This window comes from Gavia stellata, chromosome 6 (assembly GCF_030936135.1).
Source record: "Gavia stellata isolate bGavSte3 chromosome 6, bGavSte3.hap2, whole genome shotgun sequence".
NCBI classification, from domain to species: Eukaryota; Metazoa; Chordata; class Aves; order Gaviiformes; family Gaviidae; genus Gavia; species Gavia stellata.
In genome coordinates, this window is record NC_082599.1 from 27,228,175 (window position 1) to 27,243,709 (window position 15,535).

Below are 15,535 nucleotides of genomic sequence, written 5' to 3' on the forward strand. Positions count from 1 at the left end.
CAGCACGGTGGCCAGTGTGTTATACCTTGCTGGACCCCTGGTTTTGCTTTTATCCACTGCCTGATATAAAATGCATGAGAACACTGGGAGTAGGGCCAAGACCCATGGTTTGGGCCGCATTGCAAACTTCAGAGGTAACCAGCTGTGGTAAACAGGAAAAAAGAGTAACTGATGTTCAGAAGGGAGCCAGGTGCTTGATGGATGCGGTTTGTTACACCATGACATCCAGCTGTTAACTTCCAGTCCTGCAAATGGTTTTACACATGTTCAACCACAAGTGTTTTGCTGAACGCTCAGATGTGCAAAACTATGTACATGCCTTCAGTAATTTTGTGATTAGGTCTGCATGTGTAATCCTAGTCCTCACTTCTGGCCCTCAGAAGGACATTTCTGTTCCTTCCCAGTTCGTGACTATTCATGTGACATTGAAAATCATCAGTCTGCTTTTAAACACTTTAGGGACCAGTCCTGGCATCCTTGCATTCACTGCTTCCTAAAATTTGGAAGAGGCAGTTGACTGCCATACTTTTCTTTCTTCCCTTTTTTGGGTATTGCTTTGTTTTGTTGTGTTTGGGCGTTTTTGTTTTGTTTTTTGTTCTTATGTATTTTTAGTATCAAGTATCGTGTGTTCTAGCCTTCTCTTTGTTTATTAATTATCTTCTTTGTGGCCAGATTTCAGAACATGTTGGGAGTTTCCTTCCTTCTTCACCTTTTTTTTTTTTTGTTTCCTTTTAAAATGAATTTTTGGTCAAACAGATTTAAAACTTAAATGGAAAACTAATTTCCTGAAATTGCAAAATTTGGTCACAGGTGTTGTCTTTTCTTCCAAGTGACACGTTATCAAAGGCACTGGTAAAAGTCACTGTGTTTCTTGCTTCATTGAAAGAGAAGAGCTGCCACGTATCTCTCCCGTGTTGTGACACTCGGTAAATACCGTCCGTTTGTGGACCTGTTGCACTGATCACAGGAAAAGAATGTTGCTATGGCAAGAAAGCAAACAGTTTTTTTATGAATTGCTTAACTTGGAGGCAAAGACGGAGTTGTGTGTGTGAGAGAGCAGAATGGCACTTTTCCAGTGACTTCTCTCTGCTCCTGTAGTCTCAGTTCTATGAGCACCATTGAGTCATGGCCTGTAAGCAGGATGACAGATCCTTTTGCATGGGCAATGCACGTCCTTAAGAGACAGATCGCTCAGCTTGGAGCTCACTGTACATCTCACTAGAGAGTGATCAGCCACAGCCTAAGAAAAATATATTAATTTCCTTCTGTTTTGAGAGGAGACGTAGCAAGGGAAAGTGTGTTTACAGTGAGCAGAAGTTTCAAGTGGAAAAATGTAAGTTGGATGGAAGTACGAGGAAAAGATTATTCTGCATCTGGCAACTTCAAGTGCTTTCACAATTCTGGGCTGTGTGGTAGACCATGCGTTCCTTAGGCTGCCCTAGAGTGACATTTCCTGCATGTGCTCTCAGTTGAAACCCATGGGGCCAAGTTTGTCTGAGGATGTGGACAGCATTGTATAACAAAAGAGGAAACAAATATACAGGAAAAAAAAAAAGTTCAGAGAGAAAATGAGTTTCACTGTTAAGAATAGCATTTCTCTGTACTTATATGACCAGCAAAGTATTGTGTGCTGTTACATTGCACAAGGCTGTTGGCAGTCATTGTATTCACGACGTGCTGCATTTCATTGCTGTTTGCTGCACAGTTAAGCTTTGCCATGTTAGAGCTATGCTCATAGCTCTAAATACCTGTAGTCATAGCATCACAGAATGGTTTGGGTTGGAAGGGACCTTTAAAGATCATCGTGTCCAATCCACCTGCCATGGGCAGGGACATCTTTCACTAGATCAGGTTGCTCAAAGCCTCGTCCAACCTGACCTTGAACACTTCCAGTGATGGGGCATCCACAACTTCTCTGGGCAACCTGTTCCAGGATCTCAGCACCCTCGTGGTGAAGAATTTCTTAGAATCATAGAATGGTTTGGCTTGGAAAGAACCTTAAAGTTGCAACCCCTAGTTGCAACCCCAAAACATCCTTCCTTATGTTCAGTCTAAATCTGCCCTCTTTCAGTTTAAAACCAGTGCCCCTTGTCCTGTCACTACAGGCTTTGGTAAAAAGCCTTTCTCCATCTTTCTTCTAAGTCCCCTTTATATGTTGAAAGGATGCAACAAGGTCTCCCTGGAGCCTTCTCTTCTCCAGGCTGAACAACCCCAACTCTCTCAGCCTGTCTTCATAGGAGAGGTGTTCCAGCCCTCTGACCATTTTTGTGGCCCTCCTCTGGAGCCTCTCCAGCGGGTCCATGTCTTTTTTGTACTGTGGGCTCCAGAGCTGGATGCAGTACTCCAGGTGGGGTCTCAGCAGTGTGGAGTAAAGGGCGAGAATCACCTCCCTGGTCATGCTTCTTTTGATGCAGCCCAGGACTGTCCTTAGAAGATTTCCTCTGTTTATTTCTGTGTGCAAATGGCAGTTCGAGGAATAAGCAGAAGAGCGGTGATGGCAGCTAATGAAACAGGAGGATGGATCAGCTGGGCCAGGAAGGAGGCAGTGAAGTGGAGACGTGGACACCATGAGAGCAGTTTTCTCAGGCCCCCCCACTCCCAGCCCTGATGCATGGTGACAGCCTGAGCAAAACCCCTTCAGGATCTTCAGCCCTTTTGCAAGCAGGACCTAAATAGGTGCTGTTCTGTTCCTTCCCACCCGGTCCTGCTCCTGCCTCCTCTTTGCTGTTTCCCAACTCTTCTTTCCCTGGTGCAGGATGCTGGGAACTACATGAGCCATGCTGGAGCACCTTGCTCTGACAGACCAACACAAGACTAATCCCTTGTCCTTATCCCTCCTACCTCCCTTCTGCTCTCCTAGCACTGGCATGTACTGTTTAGTTTCCCTCCCAGCAGCTCAGACTTGGCTGTATGCTTCCCAGGTATCAGTTTGGGGGCAAGGGACAAGAGGTGCCTAGACACTTCTTGCTCTTTCTTTAGCATCTCTCAAGCTGGAGACTGTAGACATGCAAGTGAAGAAGCTGTTCATGTTATACATGCTACAGTGTTGTGTTACATGGTCCTTTGGAAAAACAGGGATGTTCCTCTGTACAAGAGATGTCCCTGAAAACAGCAATTTATTTTCCCATCCAGAAAACCAGCATTAGGGTGGCAGCATAGTGTGTTAACACAGAAGAAATGAGGATGTTATTGTATATGCTCTTTTGAAAAATAAGCATTGAGACTAGCTGTTTGAGAAAGGAGGAGAAAATATTTAAGGAATGAGAAAAGCTGATCACTTTACGGAATGTGGGGACAGTGTGTGAAAAATAGTGCTCTGTGGGAGAGCTGGTGAATGATCATGGCAGGGGGCAATTGGTGGGATGCAGAATCTGCATATGAGAGCACTATAGGGATGAAGTTTAAATAGAGGTGATCTTGAAAGCAATGCAATAAGGAATATGGAAGCACACCAGGCTCCTGTAAGGAACTGTCATAGGAGTAACTGGCAGGTGGGAAAATGGATTTTGTAGTAGTCCAGGGCTTGGTTGTATTTTGCATTTCAGATTCAGAGTTTTGTGGTTTAGATTCTAAATGTGAATGGATGTGGATATGCATATTTTGAAAAGAGAAAACGTGACCCTTTGCATACAGATGGCTTTGTGAACTCTCTCCCTCTTTCTACTGCTTGCCATAGTGACATGGGTTCACATTTGCCAAACAAAATTCTCCACTCAGCACTTGCTGTTATCCTAGCTAAGCTACAAGAGACTGATAGCCTAGCCCTTCATGTCAAGGCTGGTTTGCCTTGGAAAAGAAACTTTTCCCTTTTCTTCTTGTTTAAAACAGGGTATCTCTAAGTTTGCTCAAAAAGTCACAGTGAACTAGTTCTCTTGCTTTAAAGCAGTGTCTGCCATCTCTCGTGCCTCTCTTCCAGCAGTATCCTGTTTTGATTCTGTTTCTATCAGAAGCACTTTACTAAAAGTGGCTTCATGGTTTTCCCTTCCTTTCTGTACTGGGATCTGATCGCAGAATGCAGTCTGTTCCTGTTCCTTGATCTCTGAATAGGTTTCTGCCTTCTCCCTGAAAGCTTCCTTGAATTTACATTTCTACAGCATTCCTCCCAGGAGCATACTGTCTGCCTTCAGGTTTTCTTTTGGGATTGTAACAGACCTTCAGGACACAGGTAGCATGGAAAGCAGCAGTTGCCACAAGCTTTTGCTGGGGCCCCAAATGAGGCATTAAGGATAAAGTTCACATACTCATCATTACATACTGCTCTCTATGACTTTCCTTCCCTTCTCCCCACCCCCCCACCCCTTCACTCTCCCCTGAGTTTTGGCAGTTTTTTGGTGTTTGGGGCTCAGGTGAAATAAATAAAGAGGTCTTCAAGGTACAAGGAAATACTAGACTTTTTTTTGAATTGTTTTTGGAATTGAAAGTGCACCCCAAACTGAGCACATGGAATAATTTGCTTTAGAAAACCGAATGTATTTTTTGTACAATGTGAAAAAAAAAAATCTTTTTCAACAAGAAGAAAAACAAGCACTGGAACAGGCTTCCCAGGGAGGTGGTGGAGTCACCATCACTGCAGATGTTCAAAAAAGTGTAGATGTGGCACTGCAGGACATGGTTTAGTGGGCATGGTGGTGTTGGATTGATGGTTGGACTTGATGATCTTATAGGTCTTTTCCAGACTTAATGATTCTGTGATTCTGTGAACAGATCTGGCTAAAATGATGTCTTGTTCTGTGTTTTGCTTCTTCAAGTCCTGACACCGCTGGAAACTGTAATACAAGAAACTATTGACTATACTCGCCAGCGGAAAGTGTTTGACCAGTCAGTCCTGCACAACCAAGCCGTGCACTTCCGCCTGGCCGAGCTGGCAACTGAAGTGGAGCTCCTTCGCTCACTGCTGTACCGCACCGTTGGTGAGCTTCCACATCTGCCTTTCCAGATGTGCTTCTCTTCATGCAAAGAATGTTGTCAGGCTAAAGGAACATGGGGAGGTGATTACCAGAGAGGCAGGCTGTGATCAGTGACTGTATGTGTGTATCTGTGCTTTTTTTTTTTTTTTTTTTTTTTAGCTCTCTATGTGGAAGGCAACGATGTGACAAAATTTGCTTCCATGGCTAAGCTAAAGGGAGGTCGTCTGGCCCGTGAAGTGACTGATACCTGTCTCCAGTTTTGGGGAGGAATGGGATTCACCAGTGAGGTTCTGGTGAGCAGGTTTTACAGGTAAGCAAGTGAGTGGTGAAAATAGGAACTGAAATTTAGCGTCTTAAATGTCCCGCTAAAAGATCACCCACTTGAAAAGGGCACCAGCTCCTAGACGGTGTGAATGGTATTTTTCCACTGAATGGCATGTCACTGATGTATGTTGTGGATGCGAGGGCATCCACAGTCCCATTGACTTTGGGGTGATGTGTGAGTGTCAGAATGTAGGCTGACTATTCCTTTGCCAAATCTTGGCTTTGCATTACAACTGTGTAGTTTGAACTACCCACATGTTAGCTTGAATGTCAGGTGAAAGAAGAAAACTCCATGTTTTCCCTGATGGTCTGCTAGTACCTGCCAGACAGTAGGACAAGAAAAAAAAGGGGAAGCCTACCAACAAGTGATTTTTTTTTTTTTGCTCTTTGCTCTTTGTTTGCTTGTAGTCTTGATTACAAGAACAGAACTAAAATAAAACTGAAGGTTTTTTTCCAAAACCAAAGAAAATCAGCTTTATCTTTTTCCCTCAAATATATATGTGAAACTGGAGTTCACCATTAGGCTCCTGCAGCGGTCTTTTCTGATAGTGGTCTCCACCTGATTAGTCACACCAGATACTGTGTGAGACATATGAGAGATACAGCTGCTTCCAGCAAGTTGTTAGATCATTAAAACGGTACAGAGGCATTTTTGCAAATTAATTAAAGTCCCTTCACATTTTACCATATACCTACTTAAAGCAAAATTCTCTCTAAGCAAACAGTTTTCTTGGCAGCTGTTAGGAAAATTTTGGCCCTGGTGTCTTATATGCTGTAGAAGGACCAAAATGGAACTTGCATTTTCTTGCAGTAACAGATTTCAATTCAGCCCTTATATATATGATATCTAATCAAAGGTTAGCAAAATTAGTTAGTGGTTCAGTTAGTTGAAAGTTTTGGTAAATGTATCTGTGTAAAGTGAGAGCAGAACACTTAAACAAGCTTTTTACAGATTTATTTTTTTTTCTTTTTAGTAGGTTGAGTTGCTTTTTCTATTTTTAATAGCATTTTATGAACAAGAATGCCATTGTGGTAAGTCAGAGAGATGCTCAACCTGTTTTGACTTGTGGATTCCTGAAATGTTCTGGTGAAGGTACAGACTGCTGTATGGTGGTAGTTTTAAGCCAGGTGTCAATACGATGGGTTCTCTTATTTATTTTTTTTAATGCCTCTTTAGTAGCATCTAATGGTCCCTGGTGATGCAGATGTTAAAAGCTACTCTAGTGGGCACTCTGAATAAAATGAATCCTTGTCTTGAAGTGCTTACTGTCAATGTAGTAATGTGTACAGATTACTGTGTATGTGCTTTTATATAGGTCTGGTTTGTCTTTCGATTTCCTAGCCCAGTATATTATTGCTAACTGTGGGCAGGGGTTTTCTGTGTGAATTCCAGAGTGGTTTCTGAGTACAGCAGCACAGTCACATTTTTCCTAGAAGAAATCCAGAGTGTTTCCTATTGGTATAAACTGTGTCAGCTGGCTAAAGAAACATAGCTTTCTGCCTCTAAAACAAACACTGTTATAAGTGAGGCTAAAGGTGGTGTGATATCTATACTCTAAAATTTTCTGTGAATCAGTGAAATTCCATCATTGAGTAACCGTAAGCTTCAGGAAGAGAGAAGTCGAGTATTACCTAAATAAACAATTACAGGTTCAAGTCAGAATCTTGTTAATTTGTAACAAGCAAAGCAGCAACTTTCCTAAAGCCATTCTTTTTTGTACAGCAGTCTGAGTAACCATTCACGTCACTGTGATATTTGTCAAGTAGCAAGCAGCGTAACTGCACAGCATGACATCTAGTCATAATGTACAAAGATTTTTGTAGCATAATCCTTACCAAGTTTCCAAGGAAATGTTAGTCTTTGACACATGTTGGGCTGTTACTCCTCAAAGAGCACACAGCATAATGCATGGTTAGTGCATGAAGTCTTTGAATTTTAGTTGTAAGTGTTGGTGGGGAGATAATAAACAGACCCGGCACAAAACTGTCTGCCAAATTACTTTATTCACATCTGTCATTTTAATCATTAGTCTTTTAAACTTTGTAGACCAACTGACGTTTCTAAAGTGCAGTATTCTCTAGAAGGTGTAAAGATAGCTGTTTCACCATGTACGTGCCTATACTGGGCAGATTTTATATACATAAATGTCTCATTTTCAGTTGTAGGGATTCTGGGAAGGAGGATGGGTTTGAAAAAAAAAGTTTTGAGCCCAAATATCAAAGGGTTTAAATGAAATATACAAGACAATATAAAAAAAAGTAAGAGTGGACTTTCTGGACTCTACCCTACTAGCAGGATTCTGGAGAAGGAGAGCGCCAGACTGGAGTTGTGTTTGTTTATTTTTCTCTCCCCTGTATGAAGTGCCTCAAAGACATCATGACTTAGGAAAAATCAATTCTTGAACAAACCCACAATCTGTATGAAAATGCCAGGTTGTGAGACATCAGAGGGAGGGAAACTTTTTGTAGCAAGTACATTGCAATTTTTCAGACTTCATGAGTTTTAAAAAATTTCAGATAGTGAAATATATTTTAATAGTAATTATGTACACTTCAATTGTTACAAGAAGAACTTGTCTGGTCTTCTTAAAAAAGTTCATTTTTTTTTTTTTTAAAATTAAGATCGTTTCCAAGTACTAAACACTGTGTCTAACTGCTGCCAGTTCTTACAAGTTTTGCTCCTGTGGGATGTGATGGGGAGAATGCTATCATTTCTTTACTTGCTGCATTGTGAAAGACTCAAGAAAGCAGTAGTGAAAAATACTGATTGACTACTCATGTGAAGTAGATAAAGTGTAAATAGCATTGCAGATGCACATAGCTGCAGAGGAAAAACAGATTTCTTTTTTTCCCTCAACTGTCTCCTGGGTATTGCAATATGAAGTTTTATTAGCAATTCAGGAGTTAAAAATCAAACTTCTATACAGTTTTAAGTGGACTGTTTTTGAATAAGTAATGCATTTCCTTCTAAATTATTTTTTGTATTCATCACGTTTAAAAAGTCAGTTGAAACTTTTTATTCAGTTTCATTCTTTATTTCATTTCTTATATTCTTTCATTCTTTACAAAGCATGTCTAAACTAGAATGAGTTTAGACAATTGCTTTTTTTTAATTAGTCTTTGTCATTATCACAATTTATGGTTGTACCAAACGAAATGAAACGTATCAATGTCTGCTGACAAAAACAATTTGCTTTGAAGTCAGTAGCTAACTGTTGGGACAAGACTTAATAATGATTCTTCAGTCATCTGTGAAAACAAATCCGTAGTTTCAACCTTTTTCTGCAGAGATTTTGAGACAGATGCCGTTCTACCACTTTGGTTGACTTTTATGAGTACCTTGAGAGGGAATTTAGGAGATGAAGCACATGGTATCTAGCTCTGTATGGCAAATCAAAGTAGGTAACTGTATGGTGATGACTTTAAAGCGGAGCTATGCTCCAGAGCAGGCCAAGGCGATGCCCACTCCTGCTCAGCTGTCCCTTCAAGATGCCCCTTAGGGGAAACAGGCAGGGCCACACGAACTGGCAGGCATGGCCGCTGGTGGCTGGGCTGTGCCCGCCTGGCCAGAGGTCTGCCATGCTGGGTGGCGTCAGCTCAAACTTCTCCCTCTGAACCAAAGTCTCCTTTCGGTGCTGCTTGATTTGGACAGCCTATTAAGCAATCTAGCTGAGCCTGAAGATGGAAGAAGTCACAAAATATTAAACTTGAGGGTACATCAATACATTTTGTGGAGAAAAATCTTGCCAGTAATACAACATTAAAATAATAATGGTGAGAAAAAAGGGTAAACATTTTGTAATCAAGTGCAGTTTGTGCTGAAAGGAAGCAGCGTGTAAATGGCCTTCTGGGAAGCAGTGATACTCTGAGCCACATAAACCTTGGGAAGGATTTACTGATGGCCTCCTAACCAGGGAGGCAGGGAGCAGCATCTCTGAGGGACTGCTGCCATGAAGCCAGACCGCTAGGGAGGACCAGAGCTGGAGTCACCAAAACTCGCTTTCTTCCCCACGTCTGATCGGCACCGATCGCTGCCAGAAAAGGGAAAGAAAATGACTTAGTTTATTTTCTCAGGACTTTAAAGTTATCTGAAGACATCTACACTGAAGATAGATAGTGCAGCAGGCTCCTCTCAGGGTGTTTGTGAACAGAAGGGGCTTTTTAGATCCCAGCACCATATGGCTTTCAAGAGGAAAATGTAGCCTAGAGCGGCTCCCTGAGCAGGCATGGCTTCTTGGCTGCAGGTAGTAAATGGTAGTGGGATGCACAAATGCCATCACGTTTTATCAGCTTGAGGCTAGAGACAGATGTAGCATGCTCTTAGCTGCAGCCTTAGTGCCTGTATAGCACATTGCAAGGTCAAAAGCTTTACATGCACTCACTATGAGATAGGTACCTGTCCCTACTTCATGGCTAGTGAAATCGCACAGAAGGGAGAGCTCAAACTGAAGGAAGGACCAGCCTAGATTTTCAGGATAACTGGGACCAAAAGGTTTACAGGCAGAGTGATGGACATGGCTCGGCTTGTGTAAACAAGGGCTGAATGATGCTCTGGATGCAGAGGGGTCAACACCAGCCAAAAGAGGAACGTTAAACTGGGGGACTATACTGGATTATGCTACTCAGGAACACATTCAGGCTGTAAATTAGAGGGTTCCTAATCATTAGAACAACTTTGTTACGTGACAGCCTTCAAATTAGGATAGTCCAAGATTAAAGGGAGCTTGTTTTTTCTCACTAAAGCATTTAGCATTAACATTTTTGAAGGAAGTTATATGATATGGTACCTAAGGAGATGGGAAACTTTGATGATGTGGAGGGTCCTTTTTGTCCCTTTTGCTACCTAACTAGAAACTACTGATAATCTGGATAACCCTCATAAATACAGTTTTTTAACTCAGCATTCAAGAAATGAATATTTTTTTTTATCCATCAAAAAATGGATTGCTTTTTAACATTTATGTCTCTTGATTTGGTTGAGCAGAGTAAGTCTTACCATCTACAATTGATGTTTCAGGTGCATGGAATTTCCTGAATAAGAGGAAGCTCTTTGCAGGGAGTGTTTTGGGGGGCCAGAACACAACAGTTAGGATTTATCTCTTTCCTCAGGCAAACTCCCACTCTCCAAGGAAAACAGCATTCAACAAGTGGCTAGAGGTTCAGTCCCTCAAAATTACACCTTTACGTAACTGTTTGGTGCATTGCAGGCTGGTTCCTCACTGTCCTTGATCAGGGTGAAGCCACCAGAGGTGGGTGCTCACCTCAGCTGGGCTGCGGGTAGTGCATGATGTGCTGCTCTGTCACGGGGGCAGCGACAAGGTGACTGAGGGATCGGAAAGCAACGTGTCGCTGCACCAGAACAAAAGCATTCCAGGGGTAGCCTACAGAAAGCAATAAAATTCTAGTATTTATATAAAGTATTTCTATGCTATATTAATAATGCATTATTGATATAATATAAACTACCAAACCTTAAACTTACCATAAATAGCTGATATACAAGCATACTTTACTATGCCATCTTCCCCAGCTTCCTCACAGATTTCCTGGCAGGATAGTTGGTCCTGGTTTTGTTTTCTTATGCTGAAAGCAAGTCTCTTTCCCAGAAGAAAACTGCTAGATTAACATCATTTAAGTCCTTTGTCATCTCGATCCTCCTAAACTAGGTGAAACCTTCTGTTCTGTCTCTGTGGGGAAGAGATGGGCATTAGTGGCCTGCCTGTAGCTTCTGGAGGAAATATTCCTTCTCTCAACCCTAGAGACAAAAATATTATCACCAGCAATTTTGTGAAGACACACAAACATATGTGAAAGGTGTTTTGGTTTTTTTAAAGATATATTTATGTAATGGCTATGTAATAACCAGACATGTCTGTCACACACCACCAAAGCCAGATCTTACCACTGCCTATTTATAACTTCATATAAACAAGCCACATGTGTCCAGGATTCCTGCTGCAAATTGGAGGGCTTTTATCAGCATCACAAAGGAGTTCTGAGGATTAATTACTTACTGCTGCAAAGATGCAAGATGCTAAGCATTGGCAGGGGCTTTCTGCAGCTTGAAAAACCAGACAGCACCGCAGCACGAAGAACAAGTAACCTACAATTGTTCCAGCTCTGCTGCCTTCAACAAGGCCCATAGGAAGGTGGGGAATCTTCAGGTCATTAAATTAAGTAGAGGTAGTTTAGCAGAACTGTTTCAGTGTTTTGGGTTTTTTTCTTCTCCCGAAAGGAGAAAAGAAATTTGTGAAGAAAATTGCTTAAGGTTGCAGTAGTTTGCAATCTGGCTAGCACAGGGAACTTTTAGGCAATACTCTTAGGGATGACTTAGTGATATTAATGGCAGTTTTTACATGAGTACAATTACTTTTGATTTGATATTTCTAAATAAGCTTGCAGCAGCCATTTATTTTTAATGCAGAGAAGCTTTATATAGGATATAATACTATATAATACTAATGCTATACTATATAATATTAATATTATAGTATAGTACTATATAATACTATACTACAGTACTATATAATACTAATACGGATTATGCCAGATCTCACATAGCCATTAGGGAGACCGGGATGCTTGTTGGTTTAAAAACTTGAATGAAAATTGTAACTTCTCCGTACAATTCTCCAATACCTCATATACTGACTGACTAATACTCTTTTTACCACACAGTTAAGCGAAGTCAAGTGCTGCAACACTTTTTGCTGTTGGCCCTCCAAAAGCTCCCTCCCCTCCTTAAATTCGGCTGCAGGCTTAGGCACCTACAGCTTTGGCAAAGGAACAGCAGGAATGTTGCGGGGACTATTGCAGACCATCTCACCAGGAGGAGGCAGTGAATGAGGTGTTCTGCAGACAACTGGCATTAGTATGTAACGTGTAGGTCATTTGAGCAGGCAGTCCAGCAGAAAACCCTGGGAAGAGCCTGTGGTGCTTCATGTGCCAGTCCAAAGTGACCAGACCTAAACAGAAGTCTGGATGGAGTTCAGCTGCAGGAGGTCTGGCTGGACTTAAGCAGGGGCAGTTGTATGCTAGGAGAGGTTTTAACTTAATTCAAGATGAAAAGTGTTATGCCAAGTTAAGGTTATTTTTGAAAGAATCTGAAAATTGGATGTGCCACATTCTATCTTAGGCCTTTTGATTTTGAATTAGCCACATCCCTGTACACAAAACGGTATTTATGGTGCTGACAACACATTTGTCCACACCAAGTATGTACTTCTGTGGACAAGGGGTTTCAATGTAATAAAAGCAGCTCCATAATAAATGCATAGAATGGGTATGTACAGTTCTGTACTTGTTCCATCAGTATAGCATGCAAATGCTTAAATCTACTCTTTACATTTCTACAGAGACTTGAGATTAATGTCAATAGGAGGTGGTACAGATGAAACCATGCTTTCCATCATATGCAAATACATGGAAACACTTCCAAGCAAGTGACGCACCTGCACTCTTCCTTGAAAATTAAGCAAGCAAGAGCCTGGCTTGTACTGCACACTGAAGGTAACAGCCAGTAAATGTTTCAAGAGTAAAACAAGTAGAAAACGTAACAGTAATTGTTGCCAATGATGAACTGCTTACCAGGGTCTTTGACCATTATCATTCTATGTGTTCTCCAATATCAAATTTCTGTTAATATGAAGCAGTCTGAAAGCATGTGGTCTCCTGCAAATTTTTTTCCTTTTTTTCGGTGGGTTACTTTTTTGGGGGGGTCTAGTGATCTATGCTAAGCACCCAGAAAAAATGTCTTCTTTAATCAAGGTATGTCTACATTTTAGAGCATCTAAGCCACCAATTAAGAAACATAACTCTCATGTGGATGATTTCACTAGTAGCCTGATCTAATGTCAGTGTAACTTTGGTTTCAGGATCGGTAATTATGGCACAAGTTATTCCCTGTCATATTCAAATACTGGAACAGTGATCAATTACAAGTATCTTCCCTATCTTTCAATTTCAGCAAGTAATCATCAAAATGAGCTCTGTCATCTTTGCCATGTTCACATCAACTTGTACTATACTCTGTCATGGATGTTTGGTGGTGGGAGTGGGGGTTCACTTCTATTTGTAGAGTTGTACAAACTGTTTAATTGTATCTGAAGCTTTTGGAGGCCTGAACTTCAGCAGTAAGGTATCATGTTTTGTGTGTAATATTAATAAAGAAAAATATTTTTAAAAAGCATGTTAATATAAAAATTGTGTTATTACGTGAGATGGTACAATTTGTGTTATATGCCACAGTCACCTTAAAGCAGAAATGTATACTAAGTATTTTCAAAATTACTGTTTTGTTACACAAAAAGTCTCACTGAAATATACATCTGCTATGATAAGCATAAAGTCTTAATGTGACCTTCTTTAAACCTTATTCTTTACATTTACTTGCATTATCAGCCATACCTTCAAAACCAGTATCAGCAACTCCTCCTAAAGCAGCCATTTAAGTCAGAAGAGACAACCTGCTTTATTGCGAAAAAAGGCTTCAGTGGAATTTTCCTTGTAACCAAATGGATGTGTTTGTTAAGCATTTTCTAAGGAATCTCTATGATACTGTAAGGTTAAGTTTGATAGTTAAAAGAGTATATTTTCTTTCACCTGGAAATAATCTGTATGGTTGCCAGATAGAGTCTAAGTTACATTACATTGAGAAACATAATGTATAAATATTGTGTAAAAATTATGTACAAGATTTCAAAACCAAGAATAAACATAACTGCAGTATTCCTATGCAGCTGTTATGAAGTGCAACTTTGTAAAAGTACAGTTAAATGCTACTAGTATTTTTCTATCATATCCACTGTATAGTGTATTTTATTCTACAAAATCATTCTATAGCATCCTGAAATCTTGCTAACTATTTGTGAATTTTAAGGACTGTCAGACTGATACTTTTCTACCAGAAAATAACCAGTAAAGCAAGTGCAGATGCTGAGGAAAATTCTAAGGCTGCAATGTATGGTTCCCACCAATTGCCATTCCCCTTCCTGAGTGAAATATTCTTAAAGCAGTTTCACCTTTACATAAGTTGCCGTAACTATTCTAAGCAAACTTGCAGGATTTCAGTTCAGATTTTAAACTGAAAATTGACCTTTTACTGGAAGTGAAGAAAGGGACATGCTACATCCTGTACTTGCTCCAAAAGTAAAATAACATAAAAAACATACAGAAATAGGTCAGTTTTGACTATGTAACTTTCAGTTACCTTTCAGTTCAGAAAGTTCATGTCAAAAGAGCCTAACCAAGTTGTGTTTTAGCACTTAAGTAAAAAAGCCTTTGTGCATTTTCTAATACAGATATGTAGAAGGTTGTTTGAAGGCTTCATGTATTCCTTGTGCTTAAGCTTTCTCCCCATTTCCTACCCTATCTAGACAACTACAAAAAAATTATCAACCCTCCTTAAATGAAGAAACACAAAAAGGAAGAACATAGGCTTAAGATATCACCCCACCCCAATTCATTTCCCCTCACTCCTCTGCACCACGAAATGAGGCGGGGGGCGGGGGGGGGAGAAGACCTAGTTCTTATTCTACGTTAAATTACCTTTTAATCTGGTTTGACATTTAAAAAGAAAAACCTGTTGGTTTTATACATGATATGAAGGACTGGTAAAAAAATCTTTTACCAATATGTGCTCTGTCAAGACTTAAGGGACACCCTAGCATATTTTTAAGAACAAAGACAGGAAATGTATCCGCCATATAACTAGCTGTATCCACCCATTTTTCTACTTTTTATTAGGTAGTTAAAAACTTTTCCCATTTATTAGCATGGCAGATCGATTGCTTAAAAAAAAAAAAAGTCTAGAAATTCTTCAGACACCATATTTAAGAGCCAGAAATATATTTCTAGAAAATTATCAACTATCAGGGGAGTGTGGTTGTCAAACAGACATGTCAGTAATTATCATCTCAATTGTTAGGTACCTTGCGCTCCACTGTTTCATTACAATTATACAAGTGCATCAATTTTGGATGGCAAACTATATCCTATTGACTAGCTTTGGGAATGCCATACTTGTTTAACAAGACTAGCAATTCTCATATAAAAACAATGCATTATCATGGTGTTAGTACTTAGATGTCTGTTATTTGTTGAAGTGTTGTAGACCTTTTAACAGTCAAAGATTAAATTGGCTAGAAATACTTGAGCTTTAATTACTTTTACACATTCTGTGTAAGCGTTTTATATTAGATAAGTGATTTACATGTCACACTTCTGTTATATATGAAATCTAACATGAAAGAAAAGTAGCATATGCCTCTATTTCTTATTTTAATAGTGCTCCCCACACAAGTATA

The 15,535-nt window shown here is 40.2% G+C and overlaps 1 protein-coding gene across 2 annotated transcripts in view; it reads left to right on the forward strand.

Moving 5' to 3' along the window:
• The window catches only part of LOC104254824 (probable acyl-CoA dehydrogenase 6), a 91,095-nt gene extending 77,210 nt beyond the window's left edge, over positions 1 to 13,885 (forward strand). The window contains exons 7-10 of one of the 2 annotated variants that reach the window (XR_009484038.1): positions 4,749 to 4,910; positions 5,067 to 5,217; positions 12,587 to 12,740; positions 13,106 to 13,885. Coding sequence is in view for 1 of the 2 variants with exons in the window: in XM_059818920.1 (XP_059674903.1) it covers positions 4,749 to 4,910; positions 5,067 to 5,217; positions 12,587 to 12,677 (404 nt within the window). In the remaining variant the exon portion in view is untranslated. Of the gene's footprint in view, positions 1 to 4,748; positions 4,911 to 5,066; positions 5,218 to 12,586 lie in introns of both variants that reach the window. The other variant, XM_059818920.1, reaches the window with a different exon arrangement.
• Positions 13,886 to 15,535: the final 1,650 nt, after the last annotated feature.